The 22,435-nt window shown below is 40.4% G+C and overlaps 1 protein-coding gene across 1 annotated transcript in view; it reads left to right on the top strand.

Moving 5' to 3' along the window:
- The window catches only part of PPM1H (protein phosphatase, Mg2+/Mn2+ dependent 1H), a 132,798-nt gene that overhangs the window by 81,268 nt on the left and 29,095 nt on the right, over positions 1–22,435 (top strand). Inside the window, exons 5-6 of the mRNA XM_057376950.1 lie at positions 9,892–9,976; positions 17,015–17,133. Of these exons, the coding sequence (XP_057232933.1) occupies positions 9,892–9,976; positions 17,015–17,133 (204 nt within the window). The remainder of the gene's footprint in view (positions 1–9,891; positions 9,977–17,014; positions 17,134–22,435) is intronic.

Here is a 22,435-nt window from a genome sequence, read left to right as displayed (position 1 = left end):
ATCCCCTTTTTAGGTTAGTATTAATTCTCTGACAGAATCATTTGAAAATGAAAAATGTTTGATCATTTCAGGGCAACAGATAACCTAAGTTTGGTTTGCTCACAGGTCTGTGTAGTGAGGAAAGACTGAATTTAAAGCAAAGCAAATCTCTGCCATGTACATTCTCCTTCACTGACTGCAGTTTGGTAGGTGTTGAAGTCTGATCCTGACTAGCCCAAAATGTTGGAAAAGATCAGCCATGTTCCAGAGACATGACTGTGTCCTCCATTTCTCTTCCCCCTGTCTCTTTTCCTTAGAAGCATGATTTGCAAGCCAGGCCTTCTCTCCTTTTCCTGCCTGTCCTCCTTCCAGGGAGAAGCAAGAGCACAAGATTCATTGGAATTACAGTAACCTCAGATACTGCAAGATTTTGTGCTGTGTAAAACTTTTGAAGCCACTTCAAGAAACACTTAAGGCAAGGTGTGAAGAAAAGGTGTTGGATCAGGAAGAAGCCATTTCACTTAAAGGGCAGTGCTGAGGAAGAGCATTTTCTAGTTATCCAGTGGATGACAAGTTCCAGGTTACTGGCATGTCACATCCAGCACTGACTTAGCAGAAATTATTCATTTGATAGTAAGTGTTTGTAGGCTTTGAAGACAAAACAAATGTCCTACTTCTTTTCCAAACTCTTGTTTTTCCTGGGAGAACGTATGCCTTGGTAATACCTATGGCAATTAGCAGGTATTGAAGCCATTGTGAACATTTTCAGTGAGGGGTGCATTCAGTTATACCTTTGGTCTTAACCACACAGACAGTATCTTATATTCCAGATAATGAGGAAGGAGAAGAATTTTGTCTTTTCGCGTAATACCAGTAAACTGTAAAGCCACAGTTCACTGGTATTAGTTTCCAGGAATAAAGAATTCTATTAACTTTAATTCTCATCGAGTATTAGCTCTTAAAAAAAAAAAAAAAAGAAAAGAAACAAAAAAATTAAGCCAACAAACTCCAAAGAGTCTTTTTAATCTATGCCTTTCTAGCTGACCACATGCCAAGTTCTTCAGTGCAGTGGAGGGCCAGAGCCAAGGCATGCAAAGCAGGCTGGGCACCTTGGTTCTCTAAGTCCTGTTACTTTGGGAGGAGGTGAATGGTGAATGTTTCACAGTCTGCTGTGGTCCTTTACTATATTGAAAAGCTTTTCAAGTCACCTGGATTCAGTAAGCTCAAGGCAGCCCAGGCTGTTAAGCCACAGCAGTAGCTATGCGATGCAGCTTGAGCCCTGCTCCTGGGACTTTCAGTGATGCCTCTGGTCACTTCTGTGTGGGTTGCTGAAGCAGGGCTTGTGTAAAAATTCACTGATGAGGAGTGAGCAGAGAGTGTGACTTGCAGTCTGCTTTTTCATCTTGGTCCAGCTTGTTCCTATATCCTGTAACTGGTACTGAGATAAGCAGTAAAGCTGAGATCAAAGCAGATCCCACTTTAGGTGCTATAAGACATTCTTTCTTTGTCAATGGTAAGACAGTGAGGAGTTGAGAGGTAAAAAAATCCTTGTTTCTTCCATCTTACATGGACAGCCATATTCCAGCCATATTACTGACAAAATAAACACTGACTTGCACAGCAATGCCTTCATCCACTAAGCCCAGGTTTAGTTGCCATAGTAACTCGTCTTGGAGATGAATGTGATATCCTGGACAGCAGGGAAAAAGGCTTTGATTCCACAGATACCAGTCCTGAGGCTCAGAGCTGGCTGCAGAGACGTGACTGCACTTCTTTGTTCATTTCTCTGGCACGACCTGAGTAACTGGTGGCATGTTGTTCAGCCATGATACAGAAACATGGTGATCTGTCATCATTGCAACCTTGTACTTAGCTGTGTTCAGGTGAAGAATTCACTGAAATCATCAGGACAAAATTAATCCTATGAGGGCAGTAAATCTCCAACCTAAGGATATTGGAACCAACCGTGGGCAGTTTTTGTGTGCTACTTTTGTGTCTATAAACTGGCTTGTAATAGCTTTCTAGCTGCCAGATGAAGCCCTTTCTGAAAGATTGATGTGTTGAGATGTAAACTACCAGGAACGTACACATAGTTAATTACAAAATGTTTTTGTTTAGCTCATTCACATTAGTTAGTACTGCTAGAGCTGGAGTAGACAATGCTAGAACTGTATAGGTAAACTAAAAAGTCACTACTGGTTCAATAGCAAAAGTTACTTTCCTGATTAAACGAACAGGAGCATTGTATACAGATAGCCAGTGCCATCCCATTGGTGGTGGGATGACATAACAAAAAAAATACAATTATTCCTAAAATGAAACACCATTTATAAAGCAACTGCTAATAACCTAAATTTCATTAGCCAAGCAACACACTTGAGAACCTAAACTAAAACAGGGAATCCACAGTAGGGTACCATGGGAATGGAGCTGCAGCCCACTAAAGAGGCACTGACAACTAGAAGCATACCATTCCAGTGGTAAAAAATGGTGAGGCAACATGTCTTCTCCAAGCTGTCTCCTCTGTAGGCATCCTTCAAGCTAAGCATCATATTTAATTTGAAACTGTCGAGTAGTGATGCAGAAACAACTGAAGTAATTTAGTTCCATTTTTGGTGACAGCCAGGTGTGTCTCATGGTTAGATGCAATATATAGGGCAGAGGGAGGCTGCCAGTAGTATAAAATCCCTTTAACTGCTGCTTTCTGAGTTGTTAGTGAATATGTTGGATGGAATACTAGATCAGTTCTAAAATGTCTGATTTCTATTATTTTTCGTGGCAGTAAGGAAAATCCTGACTGGCTCAGGTGCTAGTATAGATGAGAAGTAAGCCCTTCTATGGAAACCTATATTATTCAGTTTAGAGAAAGAGCTTCCATTTGCCTATTTATCATTCTTTATTAAAAATAATACAATTAATTCTGTAAAATCAGACCACCAGAACAAAGGCTTTAGAGTCTTTCAGCAGCCTCATTGTGCCCAGTGGCCTTCTCCAATGGAATCACTAAATAACCACTAGAAGTATAAATAAGAATGTGTCAGGGAATTGGAAACAGTGTAAAGCTCTACATGTGTGTGCAGCTCTACATGTGTGTGCTTGCTGGTGCCTCTGAAAGACAACTTTCAGGGTCTTTGCAGGGACAGATGTCATAATTTCTTTCTCTGCTTCTTTTCTAAGGCAGGAGTAGGTTCTCATCTTGCTGTACAGAGGTATAGCATGCTTGGCTCCATGCTGTGGCAAAGACATGAAGAAATCATCTTGAATTAAATACTTTGGGATTGCCCAGTCAGTGGGCAAGGGCTGGTGGAGCAAGGGCCGCACTTGGCAGTGCTGCTAACATATTAACCCTTGGAGCAGCCAGGGTGGCTGATAGTCTGCAAAAAGCCTTATCCGAAGAAGGGAGGGATCTTCATTGTTCCCGCAGGAAATGCCAGAGCACGCTCCTGTAGGAAATTACTGTTGCAATACTTCACCAAGGCAAGTACTCACACCTCTTATTGGCTTGAGAGAGCTGAAGTTCCCCTGAAAGTGTCTGAGAAGCTGGCTATGGTCCACCGCATAACACAAAACTATATTGTCACAGGAAGAGCCATAAGCAGGGAGAGTGCGCTCCCACTTAATGTTGCTTTGTTCAGCTGAAAGAAAAATGATCCAGTGTTTCTATTCTGTCACAACATTTCTGTGACCAGCCTCATGTTTGTGCTGAAAAACTTGAAGAAATCCAGGTGGCAAGACTGTTGAATGGCAGTAGGTGGAAAATGCGGACAATTTTTATTGGCTCTATTCCTTCTCTGATTTGTTGATAGTTTTATTCTTGATAGTGATGCCAAGTAGGAGTTGGGGCATTCTCTTGGATACTACAGATGGGAGGCAGCCAGGGTATTTTTCCCACTGGTGTTGCTGAGGGTTGCTGCTTCCTGAGTTTTATTGTGATGGGATCTGTTTTAATGCCAGCTAAATGTTATATACTAGTTTTTTTCACTATCCACAGCCTGCCTTAATTCATGAAATTAAGAAAAAGGTATAAAGGCTTTGCACTATAATTCCACGTTGTTATTGAATAGGATTGGACTATGAGATCAGTTCCATAGTTGTTGCCAGTACAGTGAGGTGTTTGTTCAATGGTTTCTAAAGAAACATTGAAAAATGGGTCTGTATGGGACTAAGTGAGAGTAATTCAGGTTGAAGTAAGTAAAACTAAGGTGCCACTGCTAAATGTATTAAAAGTCATGTGTAATCATTATGGCCATAAGTTCCAGTACTTCATTTACAGAAGAGAAAAACATTCATTTTGTAGTTGTCTTTCACTCCTTAGCAATTAAGAAAAGGTAAATAAACTTTTAAAAACCACCCACAACTGGTTTGAAGCTTACCAAACATTAGCATTGATCTTCCCTGGATTGTTTAAATATATGTGTTTAGTTACCAAAGTAAACAAATGCCCATATAGACTGATTGCATAGTTCCAGGATTTACTTTCTCTTTTTCCCAGCTATCTGTGACACACCTAATTAAAATCTACTGCTTAGTTCCCCTTCGAATGTAATAAAATCCTGCCTTATTCTTTCTGTCAGTTTAATCCCTCTTCTTTTTCATTGACACATTTCTAATACCTTTGCAGGCAGGCAAGACACTTCTGCTTCATCTGTACTGAATCCCCATGCTTAACACCTTTTGACAAAATGGATACATCCTCCCTGTGGCTTGGAATTGATATACACTGCCAAAAAGGTTTTTCTGAAAGGTCTTTCTCTCTCACCTTTACCAGATTTTTATCCTGCGTTGTAGGAATGTGCAGTTTAATGTTGCATCTCAAATAATTTTTGGCTGAAAAAGTATATAATGGAATCAGGGTATCCCCTGAATACTCCTAACAGTTGGAGATGTCTTTGTTTTGAACACTGGAATCCCAATAGACCCATGACAGCAGTGGAATTACACTTTTGACCTTGTTCACTAAAGTGTTTCTTTCTCTGTGTGATTAAATGAGAGTAACCTGCAAGAGCTTCCTCTAAAATGTATGAGTTTCTCCCTATTTGTTTCTCATAAGTAACTTAGAAAGGATGCTGTGCAATTTTCAGTTGATTGTGTTTTCCACAAAAGAAAAGAAAAAAAAAAAACAACACACACAAAACCATGCTTGATTCAAGGAGAGGTGGCAGTTGCTATCCATATTAAAAATGCAAAAGCAATTGATACATCAATATTTTCCTTAGACCAGTGTTGTCGCTATATCCCGAGCATCACAGCAGCAGTACAGCACAGTAGCAGATTTTTACCCTTTTGTTGCTTCACTCTCCATGTATTTTAAAAGGGAGTGTATACTAAGGCACTAAATACAATTTCTGAGTATTGAATCTGAATATAGAAAATAACCATATACTTAACGTTCTGTGTGAATTTAGCTGATCATTATGGCCTATACATTCATGTCAATCCAAGAGATAAATGCACTGATTTCTGTAGATGCACATGCAGCTTTTTAAGCTCCTGATATTTCTTTTCATTTGCACGTGACTGAGCAGACATAGCTGGCTGTAGGATTTGCCATGACTGTCAGTCCTGCCTTGTGCACTGAGCCACTGGCACATCTYTTGTTCCATATTTAGTTATTCAGGGTGTGGCTTTTCTGGATCTGAAGAACTCGGGAGGCCAGAAGAGACACACAAAATCAGATTCTGGTTTCTTCCATTTTAGGCTACTTCGGCTGTGTTTTGGGGATTTTTTTTCCTCAATATATTCCTGTTTACTGTGAGTATCCCAGCTCTGGATTAGTGAACATACTTTCATTGTCATACAGAGCATGTGAAATATGGGTTAGGTATTAGGAAAAAGTCTTTTATGGAAAGCATGATAAAGCACTGGGATGGTCTGCCCGGGGAGGTGGTGGAGTCACCATCTCTGGAAGCGTTTAAAAACAGATTGGACGTGGTGCTTGGTGCCATGGTTTAGTTGAGGTGTTAGGGCATGGGTTGGACTCAAAGATCTTGAAGCTCTCTTCCAGCCCTAGTGATTCTATGATTCTGTAAAGGCAATGGCAAGTACAATCCTGTAGTTCCTATGGATGGAGAGTTAGATAGGGTTCAAAAGAGAGGAAAGGGCTCAGGTAAATCTATGGGTTGTTTTTAGAAGACATCAGAATAAGTTACTTACTGGCCTCTGTGGCCTCAAGGCTTCAGAGCAGTTTCTTGCTGTGGACAATGCTGTTTGGAGAGGGCATCAGAGCATGGAGGGCAATGCACTGAGGAGGCTGCAGATCTGCGACTCCTGATTTCTGCCAGAAAAAAGCTTTTGTTTTTTTTGATTACTGCTTCATTGGTGATATAAATTAATGATTGGTATGGGTCTGAAGCAACCTTGTCATCACAGAGTATTTGGTTAGTGTTGACATACTTGTTCTCTGCAAACATGAATCATCTATCTGCCTTTGGCATGCTTACCCTGTGGCTCTGCTGTAGTGTGTTTCACCAGTGGGGTTGAAATTAAAATGTCACTATTAAACAGAATGGCAGAATTAAAATGGCAGAATCATATGCTCTCTGGGCACTGCATCTATTCGAGGACTTCTTGCCTCCTATATAGTTATTTCTGACAGTTTAATAGGACAGCTGTATTCTGGCACAAAACAATACATTCATATATCCTCGATACATGAGGAGTTAATGCTTTCAGAGCACTATTTCCTTGCATGCATATATGTTTCATGCATGGCAGAAGCAGTAATGCTCATGTACCACCATGTAGCTGTTTAGTCCATTAGGAAGTGTAAAGTCAAAATTAATTGTCCTGTAGGACCGTATAGAGTGGGTCTCTAAAAGCAGTTGCTGGAGCTGTTTGCAGCTGCTGCATCAGCCAGGCTCCCTCCTTGCGAGCAGTTATTGACTCTGGGCTATTGAATTCAGGGCTCTGGAGGTTGCTTGGTGGGAAAAGCCTTCAGTCACTGCTTGGCAGCTCTGTCACTGCAAGGTCACGGAAAGGGCAGTTCAGYCTCCAAACCCAATTAGGGCCTTATTTGGCACCTCTTCAGTCACAGGGGAAAAGCCCACAGAGCAGAGTGGCTCCCAGGCCAGGCTTTTGCACCCAGCCTCCACAGTGAGACAGCCAACAAATGTGTCCATTTGTGTTACGTGGGCCAGCCATCAACAATACCCTTTACTGTCATGAAACAGCTAAGCAGTTAGTGCAAAAAGGTAAAGAGGCAAGTATGGATTTACAAGCTTGCCACAGTTGAATTTGGACAAGCGCCCTGTACGTGTATGTCTGTGTTCCTCCCGTTACTCATATCTAGAGTTGTCTCATTCCTCAGATCAAATCATTTGACTCTTATGAGAAGCTATAACTTGCAAGTTGAATAAACTCCAACTGCTGAAAACATTTATGAAAAACATAAAACTCTGTTTTTCCAGGTATCAACAGTATTGCTTTAATTSCTCCCCCTCCAAAGATTGTATGTGTGTGTGTGTACTGGGTTGTGCTTTTCAACCCAGGTGGCTGCCAATTCTGGTGAAAATAAGTTGAGCCATGAAAGCTTGACCCACTCGCCTCTGAATTGCTTTTTATATGATGTTAGTCCCTTAGGGCCCAATTCTACCCATAGAAGTTTGAATGACAGCTATCAACATATATAGGAAGTATGTCAATGTACGTAAAGAAAAAGGTAAACCCCAGACTGGTCTGAGTAGTCTTTAAAACATAGATTTCCTGTGAAATGGTGATTAAAGGGGAAGCAGAGAATAATTAGAAAATTAGCCTGACATGCTAGCAGTTATATGAGCTCTTTCAGACAATCAAAAGATCAGAAAATCCCTTATGACTCACCTAAACAAGTGTGTAAAATTTGCTTAGTGTCTGATCAGCTCCTTTGATCAGTCTAGTCTAGACTGTTGCCAGAGTACATGCTCTATACTAAAGCCGCAGACCCCTTTAAATGAAGGCCTACTCAAGTGAATCAAATAACATATAAAAAAGTTTCATAAAACTTGTCTGAGTAAATCTGGTTCAAAGCTGAACACCTAAGGAGCTGCAAATACAAAAGCAAAGGTGTTGTTGCARAAGAGAGTTGGTAGAGTTCTTAATTCATATTTAAATGACTGTCTCGAGAAATGAAAAAAAAATTTCAGCAAACTTTATTATTTTTAATTGGATTGGCATTTTTGTAAGCCTGTAATGTAGTCAGGTTCCCTAAAGGAGAAAAAAATCTGTCAAAAATTATGCACAAAATTGCTTTCAGAAATTAAAGAGTTGCAACTACCATGTCTGTCTCATGTCGAGTACACAATATTGGGTTTAGTTAAGGGCCAGTGGGAACCTCCAGTATGTAGGCTGTACTCTTGCTTCCTTTAATTTCCACACAGCATTATTTTCAAGGAAATGCTGGAAGTCCAAGAGCAGTAAATTTGTTACCCTTCAAAGTAAAGCTGTTTTCCCCTTATCACCAGAGCTTCTTTCCACATCTCCTATTGTAGTACTATCCTGAACCTATCTGCTCTTTGCCACAGGAATCTCAGAAATGTGAGATTCTGTATTTCCTCATTGATAATGGTCCTGCCTTTTGCATACTAGCAATAGTAGATGGCAATTTGGAGACAATTTTAGTCCAGTGACCTATCCACAAGACCTGGAAATCTGTCTAATGCCACTAATTTTACAAATTCAGGTTTGTACTTGAGTTGGTTTTCTCAAGATGCCTGTGTTTTGAATTTAGCGGTTTAAGCTTTCAGTTTTTGTGTGCCTACTATATTTGTTGGTTGCCTTGCAGTGCCATCAGAACACCTGGCATGGAAACAATGACAGCAAATCGATGAAATTGTCAGGGGAAGTAAGCTAGCTCATAAATAGCACATCACTGGGGTGAAAAGATCACAGAAATTGGACCATTTAAAACAGAGAAACTGGAATCCAAGTGGCAAATACTTTTTTTAGCTGTACCAAGTTCTGTCTAAATTCAAGAGCAGAGTTGGTACACTGCTGCTATCCAAACACAGACTTAATCTACTGATGGTGGAGAAACATCATCTCAGGATGTTGCTCAGAAACAACATCTCTCCAAAAGGCGTTGAAGTCTTTTGGATGATGCATAGTTTGTCAAGCTTGTAAAAGTGCTAAGCATTGCTCTACTTACAGAGCTGCCTAAGGAATGGAAAGATAAAGTAACATAGTTCTGGGAGTGAATGCATGAATGTAGAATACAGTAGGAATATTGGGTAAATTCTTCCCTCTTGTGACTTGTGTTCCAGCCAGTGGTGTTACACCAGGGAAGGATTGGACCATATTTTGTGTGCAGCATAGCAGATTGTTAAGAGGCAGCAGGCAGGTGTTTGAGAAAATTTCCTCTCTGCCATTTGCAGAAGTGTGTGTGTAATCTCCTGGCTATTCTACGGTCATTCCATTACCTGCCATCTTTCAGCAGATAGCTAGTTAAATCTGTGTTAAATAGGATTTGCTTTGCTGTTTCTATTTGCTGTTGGAGTAGAAATGTTCTGACATGACATATGACCAATCAATAATTGGAAAGTGCTTGCATGAGTCATTTGAAGCCAGTGGTTTAGACAGTGTCAGCCACAGCTGGTATTAAAACCTGCAAAGAGTTGATCTACAATCAGTGATTCTGCAGCATCTCCTCTGGGTGTCTGCATTTCACTTAATAAGGATACCTGTAGACATGAATTGAAATAACTCTTGCCTTTTTTGCTTGGATGATTTTGTGAGCTCTGAAATGAACTTGGATTATACAAGTATACTTTGTTACCCAGCCTAAAGGAATGCAGAGCAGGAATTACCCTGTTCTGCTGAAAAGAAATGGCTTTATTTGATTATGATTCTGAAGGGAATAAGAGTGTGACTGTACCCTGTGGTTTCCTGCAGCTTTTTTAGGTTTTTTTCTGTGTTAATGGTGTTTTATTGCTTTTCCAGGGCTATAATAATCCGAAATGGTGAAGTCATTCCAATGTCTTCAGAATTCACTCCAGAGACTGAACGCCAGCGACTTCAGTATCTGGTAAGAGACCTGAGGATGAAATCAGGTACTGCTGATGACAAGCATTGCCCAGTAATAATTAATTCTCAGAGAAATGCCACTGAGTTACTGTGGCTCAGTGAAGGATGATGTGTCCACTGAACAGCAGTGASTGATTTTGTATGTCTTTAAGCCATCCGTAAATGTGGAGAAAAGCCTGCTGGTGCAAATCTCTATGAACAGAGTATTACCTCTTTGGCAAAGGCCATCGACTAGCATGGCTGTGCTTGTGTACCTTGTTCAGCTGCAGGCCCTTCAGCAGCTCACGGTTGTTGGCTATTGAGAGCTCAGACATAGAGCTAATGAGCCACAGATGTATTTCAATCCATCCTAGTGTTTGCTGTGTGACAATATAAAATACCACAGACTGCTCTTTGTGTGTGTGTGTGAATGATGTTGCGGAGTTTGATTAATGGTATGCTGGTAGTATCTCAGTCAGGGGATAGGTATCCAGCTTAGGGGTGATCTCAGTGAACATTAGTAGTTGCAGGATTGGATGGGTGATCAAAGACTAGTTTTATTCAGTGTAGCAGCACACATAAAGCTGGGACAGGGTGACTAACTGGGGACATGTGGGATGCTTTATAGACCAAGCTGTGTTGGCTGATAAGCTGCCCAAGTAATATAAGTCAAAATGTATGGTGTTATTTTTCATACAAACAATCCTGTTATTTTTTAAGGTTATCACCGATGGACAGATCAGTTAGTTGAAGTCAGTTAGCTGTTTGTCAAAATACCATTCCTAACATGGYTGGGAGATTTCCTTTGTGCTTCTTCTGGGCTCCTGCTTTTTTCTTTTTTGAAATTTGGGCTTCAGCCAAGGCAGACTTATTGTCAACCTTGCCTGACTCAAGGCAGACAGGCCAAGGCTAGTGCTGTCCCAGGTCTTAAGGTGTCTTTTATCTGCAACTTGGCCCAAGCACAGTGGTTTGAAACTAGACAAAACACCAGTGTTTGAAAGGCAGTGATGGTGGTGGAAGGTTTTAAAGAAAAAATTGTGTTTTCTCAATTGTGACATCTGATTTTTTTTTTCAGTCAGGTTCACTGGCTTGAAGTGGAAAATTTCAGAGGAAATACTGCTTTTGGACTATTAATATTCAGAGAACCAAATGTAAAAGAGGCCTAATAAATATTTACAGTTCAGTTGCATTTAAAATAATTTGTTTGCCTTTAAAATAAAAGGTATCTTTAGCATCAAGGGAGTCTGCTACTTCTGTAGGAACTATGATATAAAGCATTGCCTACAAGGGTTTTTTTTCTCTTTTGATGTCCTTTCCAGCTTATATTTGAAGCCAGTAGCTGATCTGAAAAGCATTTCTGCTGTTTCCTGTGGAAAATTCCATTATCTTTGTTTATCTATTTTAATTCTATATGCTACAAATAGACCAGATCTATGGATATCATGTTCAAAGAGAATACATGCAAGACAGCAGAGTGTGAAACAAAATTACAGATCATTTCAAACATAACGTTCCCTAAGTAACATTTTTACTCTAGTGTTAAAAAAGAAAAAAAAAAACCCCTCAAATTTCTTGCAAGGTTGGTATAAGCATTACACTTCAAAGTTTGCATCTGTCTTGCTGATTAGATCCCAAGTAACTCCTTTTACTCAGTTTCTCTATCCCCAGGTTCTGCTATCTGTCTATTCAGCCATTAACATCTCTCATCTACTGTTCCTGTCTGAAATTTATTTACTCTGAGTGTATTTTCTTATTTGCAGCTAAAGCTGATTTTCTTTGTTTYAGACATGTTGCAATGCTCTTCCTGTGCAATAGGACAAATCATTTAATCATTTTAGCATTAATATTTTAATTGGTAAATGCAGACATACTGTTTACTATGCAGAAGTTACTGCTCAAACAGAGGGTATGTGTTTACAGCCTGCAGCCCCTTCCATGCGCAGCAGACACTGTCAATATAGTGAGAGTGAAGAAGCTTTCCTCTGCCTTTAGTGCCTATTGATTGCTTCAACACACAAGGATGTTCTTTTAGGTCCTCTTTTCTAAGCCTTAATTTCCATGTGGAAAGAAATCCATGGGGTAATGAGTTGTTCAGGGCATGTGAGAAGATCTATGTGAAGTCCTCCAGTCTAGTCTCAGACAAAACTGTGGTTCAGCTAGTACTGGTTGAGTAACTGAGAGGATAGGGAAGCACATATTTGCCCTGTCCTGGCACGTTTATTGCCATGCATCCAAGAATGGCCTTGGCAGTTGGCCTCTGACATGGAAACCTGAAAAGAACAAGTTGACTATCCAGTCATTCCAAGCAGCAGCTTTGAAGCAGCTCTGGGCATGGTCATCACTCCATAGGAGACCAGTGCCAGGGCAGCATACAGCTGCAGACTTCAGGCAGTCTGTATGGCAGAGACCAACTTCTGTGTCAGTCAGCTTGTGACAACATTGCTGAAGACAATCAGTCCTTCAGCCAGAGAGCACTTCTTAAGATGTAAAATGTGAAAGCTTTGCACAAGTATTCCCTTGGTCTTTCGGTTTTTGTGGAGATTCAGGGCACCATGCTGCTTTCCTTCCACCGGTGGGCATTCAAAAGCCTCCTTTTCTTTTGAATTTCTGTCTCTCTGCAGGAGAGCTCCACACAGCCCTTGGGAAAAGCCCTGGCTTCCCGTATCAGTGTCTCTTGAAGGAAAACAAAATCCAGTATTGACTGAGAAYTGCTCTGGTACATTCAGCAGTTGTACAGGCAGTGACTGCCAGAAGCAATTTTTCTTTCATTTTCTGAGAAGACTATTAATTGCAGTCATGAGAATCTAAATTGCAGCAGCAAATGGGATAGATTTTGTTACTTATTCCCTTGGAAAACACATTTAAAATGAATGGTGAATTGAGTATACTGCAGATAGGTATATTTCTATTAGTGAGGTCAGTGTGGTGTTTGTAGCAGCTAGGAAGCCCCTCAAAAGTTCACCAAAAATGATACACCACTGCTACCAATGCAGCTGTCACTGCTAGTAGAGACTGGGTGGCCACCAGTGACAATGACCATGGGTGCTCTTTGTGTTTGCCACCATTCAAACAAAGGTTCATGAGCCCAGATGGTCATGGGCTCAAAGGGGGTCTATTCGTATTTTGTTGCTCAGGTAAGGATAAAAATGCTAGTAACTTGCCTATGGAAGGATGCCTGTGGAACCTGAGTCTGAAGAGGAAATGCACTTAGGTCTCCTAAATGTCCAGTCAGCACTTCAATTACAAGTCAGTCAAGACAKAATTCTCTTACAGTTTATGGCTCCCTGCATCACCCAGCATACGATTGCTTCAGCTGCCTGACACAGTGCATAATCTTGTGGTAAAACAGATGTGAAATTCTATAGAAGGTGTCCTGCCTTTCACTAGATGAGAGACCAATCAAGGGATGGATTGGCTTCTACTCTCCTCCTTCCTTTTACCACCACATTCTTTAGTTTTTATCTCTCTTCGATTTAATTGTGTCCTTATGATAATGGCTGGGTCATTTGCAGAACCTGTGGGTGCATTGGACTGTGCATGCTGTTGTGAGCAGTAGTCCCATATAGTAGAAAATTATATCAGAGAAAAGGGCACAATATAATAAGAGTACAAAATTGTAAGATACAGTTGTGTTGGGGAAAACAGCAATTCTGAAAGTAACACAGAATGCAGTGAAACCACTAGTGCCAGCAACGTTCCAGTGCAGTGCCTGCTGAAGGAGCTGGAAAAGGCATTGGCAGGCTTTACTGAGGTACAGATAAGATACATGCAGTGTTTCCTGCCACCTAATTAACTGGTGTGTAAGTCTAGATTTATCTTAATGTTTGCTTTTCTAATCACCAGGAAACACAGCAGGAAGTAAATGGCCTTTTTAGAGAACCATGACTAATATTTCCTTGAGCGAACTCCATTTTAAACAATTAAATTTGAATGTAATATATCCAGCCACAAAATACACCATAAAATGGCAGAGTACCAAAAACATACAATGGCAAACTATGCCAGATTTATTCCAAAAAGTTGTAATAGGTTCTGAAAGAGAAAATACGAAAAATGTTCCAGTTCTGTAACACAGAATAACAGTGTTGTCGGAGCATACCTTGTAAGAATATAGAAAGTGTTTGATAGTCACACGTTTTAAATATCAGGTTCTCTGAGTGGTGTTTCTGATCTGAGGTTCTTGCAAATCAAGACTAAACAAATTAAAAAATGGAAAATACATTGCATCATCACAGGTGAAATTCTGGTAGTCAGTTCACTTACCATTTTTGTTTCTCGTTTGATAACTTGAGGGGATTTCATGGTGTCTACTTGTGTATCTATTAGAAAGATCTGTAGATATTTAAAGGGTTGTTTTTTATTTATTTTCTGGTTTTGGTGCCCAGCATGGTTTTGTTGAGGTGGAAGAGAAGAATCCTGCCTTGTAAATGGAGAACAGTTCTCAACAAACCCAACTGGCAGTTGCAGCTGAGTTTTATAGCAGAATATTCTTCTCTCTATAGAGCYAACAGTGAAGCATCAAAAATAACTGTTTTTAAAAGGTGAAAAATATGGAAAATTAAAAAATAAAGTAAAGCACAACAAAACAAAGCAAAGCACAACAAAAATTATTTTTTCACATAAGATTTCAGATCACAGACACCAGAAGCTTCCAAATTGGTTTTTTCCTTCTGTTTCACTGACGCCAAAAATATTAGAATCAAGTTAAGATCCCTGGGTTGTAAATCAAGCATTGAGGCTTGGCTGCAGAAGAGGAATCTTATTTGAACATTAGCAGTCCACTGGTAACTGTGCCAGCTTTATTAATCTTATTTCAGTTGTGACCTCAGACTTTCCATCTGAGTAAATCTTTATGCAGTGCAGTCTCTCCTCGTTGCTTTACCTTTTCAATGAAGAAAATTCTTTTTTTTTAAGTGAAAAAATGCTAAAAGCCTGTAACTTTTTTTCTTACAGACCTCTGATTCAGACTGGTAAATAATCTCACAATCTGAAGTTTAGATAACTTCATTTTGATAAAAGGTGTGAGGGTTTTTTTCTTTAAATATAACCTTGTTTTGTAGGCAGGCAACAGTAGTCTTGAGCTAGTAGTGGTTTGTAATGTTTTAATGAAGATAGGCTGTGCATTTATAAAAGTGAATTTAATTGCACTTTCAAAGCAGACTTCATTGTTTACAGCATCATAGACAAGAAAGGGCTAATAAAACAAAAAAAGTCCAGCTCTTTGCTGTTATACAAAGAACAAATATTGTTCATATGTTGCAATGCATCAAATCATTAGGAATTTTACCTTTTCTGCAGCTAGAATGAAAATAAATAAAATAAAAAGCTTGCATGTACTTTTAGATGAAGAAGTTCCAGAGTTCTGGAAGTATGAAAAGCCTCATGTTGACTAATAGTGCTGGGCCTCTCAAAAGTAGTGCTTCTCAACCACTACTGTATTGAGAAGAGGGATCCAACTAGAGGGTCCTTGAAAGCAATATTTGGGTGGAGAAGGGGACCTTGACTGACAGTAGACTGCAGGAAAAAAAATGTAATTCCCTTAACTGTACACAGAGAGAATTTGATGGAGTTTCTGTTCCAGGAAGGGATCACAATGTCAAGATGACACTTGCTTGAAAGCCACCACTTGAAAGCAGAATCCAGTCTTGTTGGCTGCAGACAGTAACCTTCCTCAGTCCTGTTTCAGCCAAGCTTCAGGTGTTTTCTGGAAGGATGTCTGGTGATGGGAAAAGGGACAAGCTGATGGAAAGTTAGCTTTGTCATGTGCTGAGCCTGATAGAGCTCCTATTAAATTGAGTGGGAGCAGGCTCAACTCTTAAATGCAGGAAATATTTTATTGTGAACTATCTGCATGACACATGCCAGGTAGATCAATAAGGGCTTCCACTGCTTCCTTCTTCTTACCTTTGATGAGCACTAGATTTATGACATACACAAACTAAACCCCAGCTCATTTCTTCTCCCTTGATGGCAGCTGCTGCTGAAGATAAGGCAGATTTTATTGCCTTAACTGTCTGGATAAGGAAAAAGAGTTATCTGCAAAAAGGTTAAGAAATGCAACTTTTTTCAGTTCCCTAGCCAGTTTGACTGTATCTTTCTTAAGAGTTCACTTAGAATGCAGCTTTGCGGAAGAAGAAAGGCTTGTTTATTCAAGTACTAAAGAAAAAGGAGTGAGATTTATTTCAGAAAGAAGAARTAGAGTATGTTTAGGATTAACCTATCATGTCAAGTGATCTGTGTATAAATTCAATCCAAAAATTTACACAGTGGACAAAGAATCTTGCGATGCTCTCAACTATGGTCGTCCTTGGAGAACATGAGCCACAGGCATGACTCTGACAAAGAGGCCTCCCAGCATCTGCAGAGCAGTGCACCAGAAAGAACATGAGCAGCACTTGAGTGTTAAAACCATCAAAGACATTTGTTGCAATTGTGGCACAAAACTGCTGCTGCTTTTCTAAAAGTCTATTCTGCTTGAAGGAAATAATTTTTTGAAAACAAGAAAATAAATTGCTCTGCAGCTTGTGTTTGTTTGCAAGTGTCATGTGTGATGGGGTGTGTTTTTCTTGAGGCAGTAACAAAGTGTGGTAGCAATGTTGCATGAGTTGTTGGCATAGCTGAACTGGGAGTCAAAAAGCTTGAGCTTCACTGCACACTCACCCCTCCAAGTCTATTTAATCATTCCTTTCTCTCAGGTTGCTGACTTACAAAAGGGGATGTTTTCTGTTGTACAAAGCTTTGCAGACTCCTTCAGGGTCACTGGATGAAGTGTAGTTTATAGATCACAAATCTTGAGAAGCATGGAGAAGAAATTAAGGATTTTGAGAGCAGGAGGACTGTTACTTATAAGGCTACTGCTGGATATCAGGCAGGGTCAGAACTGGTGTGTGTCCATTGCTTGCTGAAATGGAGCACATCATCTTCCTTATTTAAAAAGAAGGGTAGAGGAGGGGGTGGAATTTGTGTGGGAAGGGACCAGGAAGCGAAGGTAATATTATCTCATTATCAATAGATGATGACTTGTTTTATGTGGTATCTGTGGTTTGATTTCTGCCTGCAGGCTTACATGCAGCCCCACTTGCTGGGAAATGAATTCACACATTTAGAGTTTCCACGGAGGGTGCAACGCAAGGAAGTTGGAAAGAGGATGCTCTACCGTGACTTCAACATGACTGGCTGGTAAGAATGGGATCAGCCTTCTCCCCAACCAATGCCTGTTTTGTACCTGTTTTTGGTTAGTGTAAACTGCATCAAACATGGAGGTGTATCCCTGCATGCTAAAAKAAAAGACATTTCCTTCTTTCAGATGTGTCTTTCTTTAAGAAGATAGTGTTTTAAATAAGTTTATCTCCTTCCAGAGCCAGGGCCTTGTTTCATTTTAATGTGTGAGCACTCAAAGCAGAGGAAGCATATACAGGGGAAGGTGTGCCTGGGGATCTTTCTGAAAGCTAGACAATTTTCCTGTCTTCAAAGTAGCTTTTTATAAATTCTGCATCAGTGGATCAAACATTTGTCTTTTAAACCAAGACACTGGGTCATCATGCCTTCACATGCTGAGGAAAGCTTGCGGAAGGGAAGATTTGCCTCCCCTACTCCCAGTGCAGATGACCCTTGATTTGGGTATCCCCTGAGGAATTGTTTTCGAGATGGACCTATCTGAACCAAAATCATAACTGGCTTAAAATGAAAAGGTTTGAATCAACAGCATGGATTTAAAGAAATGAAGACAGAAAGAAATGATTGGAGTTTTTTTGTTTCTGGCTAAATGTCTTCCTTGTTTTTTGTGGGTTCAAGAGGCTCCTTCTTAGTGACTCCCACTCACTTGGAGAAGCCCTAATCTTTGCTGTTGTGAGTTCTGTGCGTGACCTATAAAGGCAAAAGACCAATATATGAAAATGGTCTTCATTTACATGACATTTGTGTTTTAGTAGCCATAGTAAATGTCCTTTCAGGAAGAGAAAGAGCAGAGTGGGTTAAAAAACAAAGCCTATTTTAAGTTTGAAAGCCTGGATGCTCATATACAACTGCAGCTCTACGTAACTTTTTATTTGTTCCATGCTTTATAGACCATAAATATAATGATGTTTTAATGGCAGAATAATGATCTAAGTTTAATATAATCTGAAGTGTTTGTGCAGAACATGTAAATCTGAGAATAAACATCATTGTCTGTCATCTTGAACAGCTGCTAGTAGAATATGCAGTTTCACCCTGAAAATGATGACTTCACATTTTAAAAAGGCTACAGGCATGAGCAAAAGAATAGGAACAGAATGAGAACATTGGATCAACTGAGGACTTAGACAGCAAAACATTTGGAAGATCATGAGACACTCTCTCAATTTCTGCAAAAGGAGGGTTTTTTTGTTAAACTTCCAGATGTCTCTGGAGGCATCAGTAAAGAATGGTTTCATGTACACTTCCAAAAGCTCTTTTTCAAGATGTGACATGCTTATTGGGAGAAAAAACATGTGGGAGAGAGCTACAGAAGTATTATAAGCCCGAAACTTCCTGAGATGAGGGCAAGAATAAATTTCTGTCATCATGGTTGGAAGGAAAAGAGGGTTTCTTCACGTTCATGGGAGTTGTTTTGTGCTTCCCCAGTTTGGTTTGTGGTCTAGAAAGGAAATGATGTTAGAGTGGAAGTTGCAGCATTGGCAGGTGACACCCCAACTCTTTTTTCTATTAAACATGACTGACCATGAGGTGATGCAAAGAATTAAGTTATTAACACAAATGGGCATCACAGTGATCAAATTTGGTACTGCTAAATATAAAATAAAGCATGAAGAGGAAAAAATAACTTTTTATGCACACTAGAGGTTTCAAATGAAATGTCAAAAAACTCAGTGGAAGTTTTGCTTTCTGGAGTAATTTTTCCAGTCCAAATCACCAGTAGAATGTTGAGATTCATACAGCATTGGAAAGTTTAAAAGTTAAGCGAAGAGATAATTCTGTATATTAGTTTCTACCTCAATTGTGAATCTGTGCATAGCACTTTACCTTATCCAAAATGGTTATTACATAGTTAATACTGTTTGGCATTAGAAAAAGGAACAGAAATTCTATATGTAGAATAGTGAGTAAGGTAGAAGAGCTTAGGTAAGTCAAACTGGCAGATTTGATTCAATGTGTTACTTTTCAGTACTGATTTGTGAACTCTCTTAGCTCTAGCTTATAGCAGGGAGGAGAAGATAGCTATTTTCTGGTTGATTTTTCTGAATTTCCTGACATGTACGACACATGTTGATTCAGTTAGAGAGTCTAATGTGGTCAATGCAAAAATTGTCACCAGTTCAGTACAAATATGCTTAGCTGTAAGCAGTTATTCTGGAATAAATGCTGGAACTGTGGCTTGAAAATTCAAGTCTGAATTCATCACAGTATTGTCCCAGAAAAAGGTGGCCTGTGCCAAGCAGGAGCATGTGGAGACTGTGATGAGGCTACCTCTGCCTGCTGTTCCTTTTGACTTCTGGCTGGAAGTGAAAAATGGAGCCTACATTTTTGTCCTAATAAAAGAATTGGAATATTTTAGCTACTCCATATTGCACAACTGGTGCATCAGTTACCTCTTTGTTTGTTTGGTTGCCTCAGGTCAATAAAATGATGAGGAAATTGCTTTATCACCATATGTTTGTCTAAAATAGAGCCCTTCTAAATAAGGATCCACTTCTGTTTGCAAGGTTTTGCCCAAGGTGTTTGTTATCCACTGAATTGTGTGCAGTGATCTCCTAGACAGAGAAGCAATTATTTGTTTATCTGTAAGTCTGGGTCAATTTTTATGGTTGAGATTGTGGACAAGACACTAGATTTCCAGTTTGGTGAGCCCTCAAAGGTGTCAGAGGTGTCAGAGTTTTCTTTGTGGTTGTTTTCCACTTCAAGGATTTTGCTTCTACTTTCTTCCCCTTCTAATTCCTGGATTCAACTGATGCATCAGGACACAGTGGCCGAGGACATGTCTGTTTTGCATTTGTTTCTAAGGACACTATCTGTCATGGAGAATAAATTAGCATACATATTCTTTTTCTAGAAAATGTCAGATGGAGCTTTGGCCAGCCAGAGCTTGATACACTAAAATGCTGCTGAACTTTTATCACATACAATGCAGATGATCAATCATCTGAATAGTTTTTTGGTCACTGACCTCACTGTGCATTGACATTTGCCTATACATGTGGAAAGGTGCAGGTGAGGTTAGGAAGAAACAGGCACTCTTACACTTAATTACTGAATCCTTTAGTGAGAGAATGTAAAACACTCTTTGCTTTGATGTTTCGTCAGGAAAACAAATTGTTTTATTTTACAATTTAGGATACTGTCTGTGTTTTTTATTAGAAGCCGTATGACTATTTTTCTTCATTTTTATCCTCCTGCTTTGCTCCAGAGCTTTTCAGATTCTCAACAATGGCTTGGCTTGCCCAGCTTGTTTGGATTACAAAAGATTATTGTCTTTGGGTCTGTTATAATGCATTTGGCCCTTTATTTTTTCTTTCTGCTTTTTCTTTTTCTTTTTTTTTTATTTGAAGTTTCCACACTGGCTTTGTCTCCACAGCCCACAGTGGTAGCACAGCTGCCAAATTTCCCCACAGCATTAGGACAACCACTGATCCAGCAATGTGTACTGCATCACTAGTCTAGGCTGCCTGTAACTGCTTTGAGACCAGCCTTTCCCTTCTCACTCCCACTCCCCTACGCTTTCTCCTTTCTGTGCAGCAGCAATTGCAATGAGAAATAATGCTGTATTAAATATACCTAAAATAAATCCCATTTTGGTGGGAGCTGACCATGAGCTGCCCTTCCTGCACCCTTGCCCCATGTGCATTGTGGTTGAACAACAATTGCAAAACGTGTACTGGCAAGGCATTTTGAGAGCAGTGTGTCCTGCCTCCGAGCTGTCTCTAGCCATAGTTTGCTGGCAGATACTGTTTTACTGACAATTTTTCACAGCTGAGTCTCTGGGCTGGGGTTTTCAAGCCTATGGCTTGCAGAGGTTAAACTTGWAACAGAGAGAGGTGTTCTGGTGGCTTTGACAAGTCCTGGCAACAGAAACATCAGGAAAGACTCAGAGGCYGTTTAAGCAAAGGGTGCTCAGTGCTAAAAAGCAGGGTGAGTAGCCTGAAGTGCAACTATGGGGGGAAAACAGCAGGCTTGGTGATAGCTGCTGCTTTAAAGGACTGCACAGAATTAGTTTTCTCTGTCTGCATTTTATTTAAAGTTAAGACACTGTTGGTTGGATTTCCTTCACTTGTAAATCCAGTGTGAACAGTTTTGAAGTACTTTGCTTTGACTATATCCTAGAACCTTCCCAAATCTGTATTTCTGACTGGCAGTGTGCTTCACTGTAGCCCCTTCCAGAGTTCCCCTGTCAGCCCTCTGAGGGGCTGGAGGAGCCATACAGTTCTGTACTTAACCAAAGGCATCCAGACGGCACTACCAATTGGCATCAACTTTGGTGGTTTCAAAATTAATTTTTTGCTTCTCCTTGGAACAAGAATAGTGGCTTTTCTGCTGCTTGCATTGAATTGAAGTTCTTGTTTCGAGAACACAACTTCAGTTTTTTGTCTTGATTTTCGCATGGCAAAAGAGCTAGATAACACGTGCATTTTTTGACCTATTTGTTGGTGGCTTCCTTTGTCCTCCAGGAGAGGCAGAGCTGAGCAGCTGCCCTGAGCTGCACCCCATCAGAAATGGTCTGAGGCAGTGCAGTGCCCACCATACACCATGGGCTGAAGCCCAAGGTGGCAATGAGCAGGGGAATTAGGCACTGTCTCTGAGTGCACCGTCTTGCAGCAGCAGTGGAGCCCTTGCCAGCTCCGTGTCTGTTTGTCTGGTGGGGGGGTGCTGTGGCACACGGGGTCAGCTCCCAAGGGTCAGCCTGTGCTGGGGAATCGCCTGCCCACATGATTTATTCCAAAGCAGGGAGGCTGGTGCCCTGAGGCGAGCGCTAAGCAAAACCCATTTTATTCTAGAGTCAATATTGTCCACTGCCTGGAAAGCTGCCAGCCTGCTCTGCGCTCGCCCTTTTCTTTCCAACAGGGAATGTCTTTCAGCCTCAAAGCATCTGATTAAAAAAGCAACTTCACTTTTCAAGCAGTTTTATTTTGTTTGGGATGGATGTCTTTTGCTTTCATTGTGCAGCCCGCCTTGCTGTCTGCGGTTCAGACTCCAGCTCACAAAAAACCAGGCTCTCATTAATCACTTATTGGCCATCCAGAATACCCCAGTGAGAGCCAATGTACATGTTTTGCTTGGTAATGTGTGAGCTGATTTGAGCAAATATTGCCAATGTGGCCACTATCTTATTCTTTATTGCTGGGCTCAATGTCTTTTGACAGCACATTCAGGTAGCCTGCCCAAGGAGTGCCTGAGCAGATTGAGAAATGCCACAGAAATACTTTATGGAGCTGGCGCCTGTGCTGCACCCTCCTTTAATATAAATTGATTTATTGAATCAAGCGCAGAAGCCCTGCTACAGAAACCT

This window comes from Malurus melanocephalus, unplaced genomic scaffold (assembly GCF_030028575.1).
Source record: "Malurus melanocephalus ecotype Western Australia unplaced genomic scaffold, MMel_1.1 scaffold_10, whole genome shotgun sequence".
Lineage (NCBI taxonomy): Eukaryota > Metazoa > Chordata > Aves > Passeriformes > Maluridae > Malurus > Malurus melanocephalus.
This window is presented reverse-complemented; position numbering and strand designations above follow the sequence as displayed.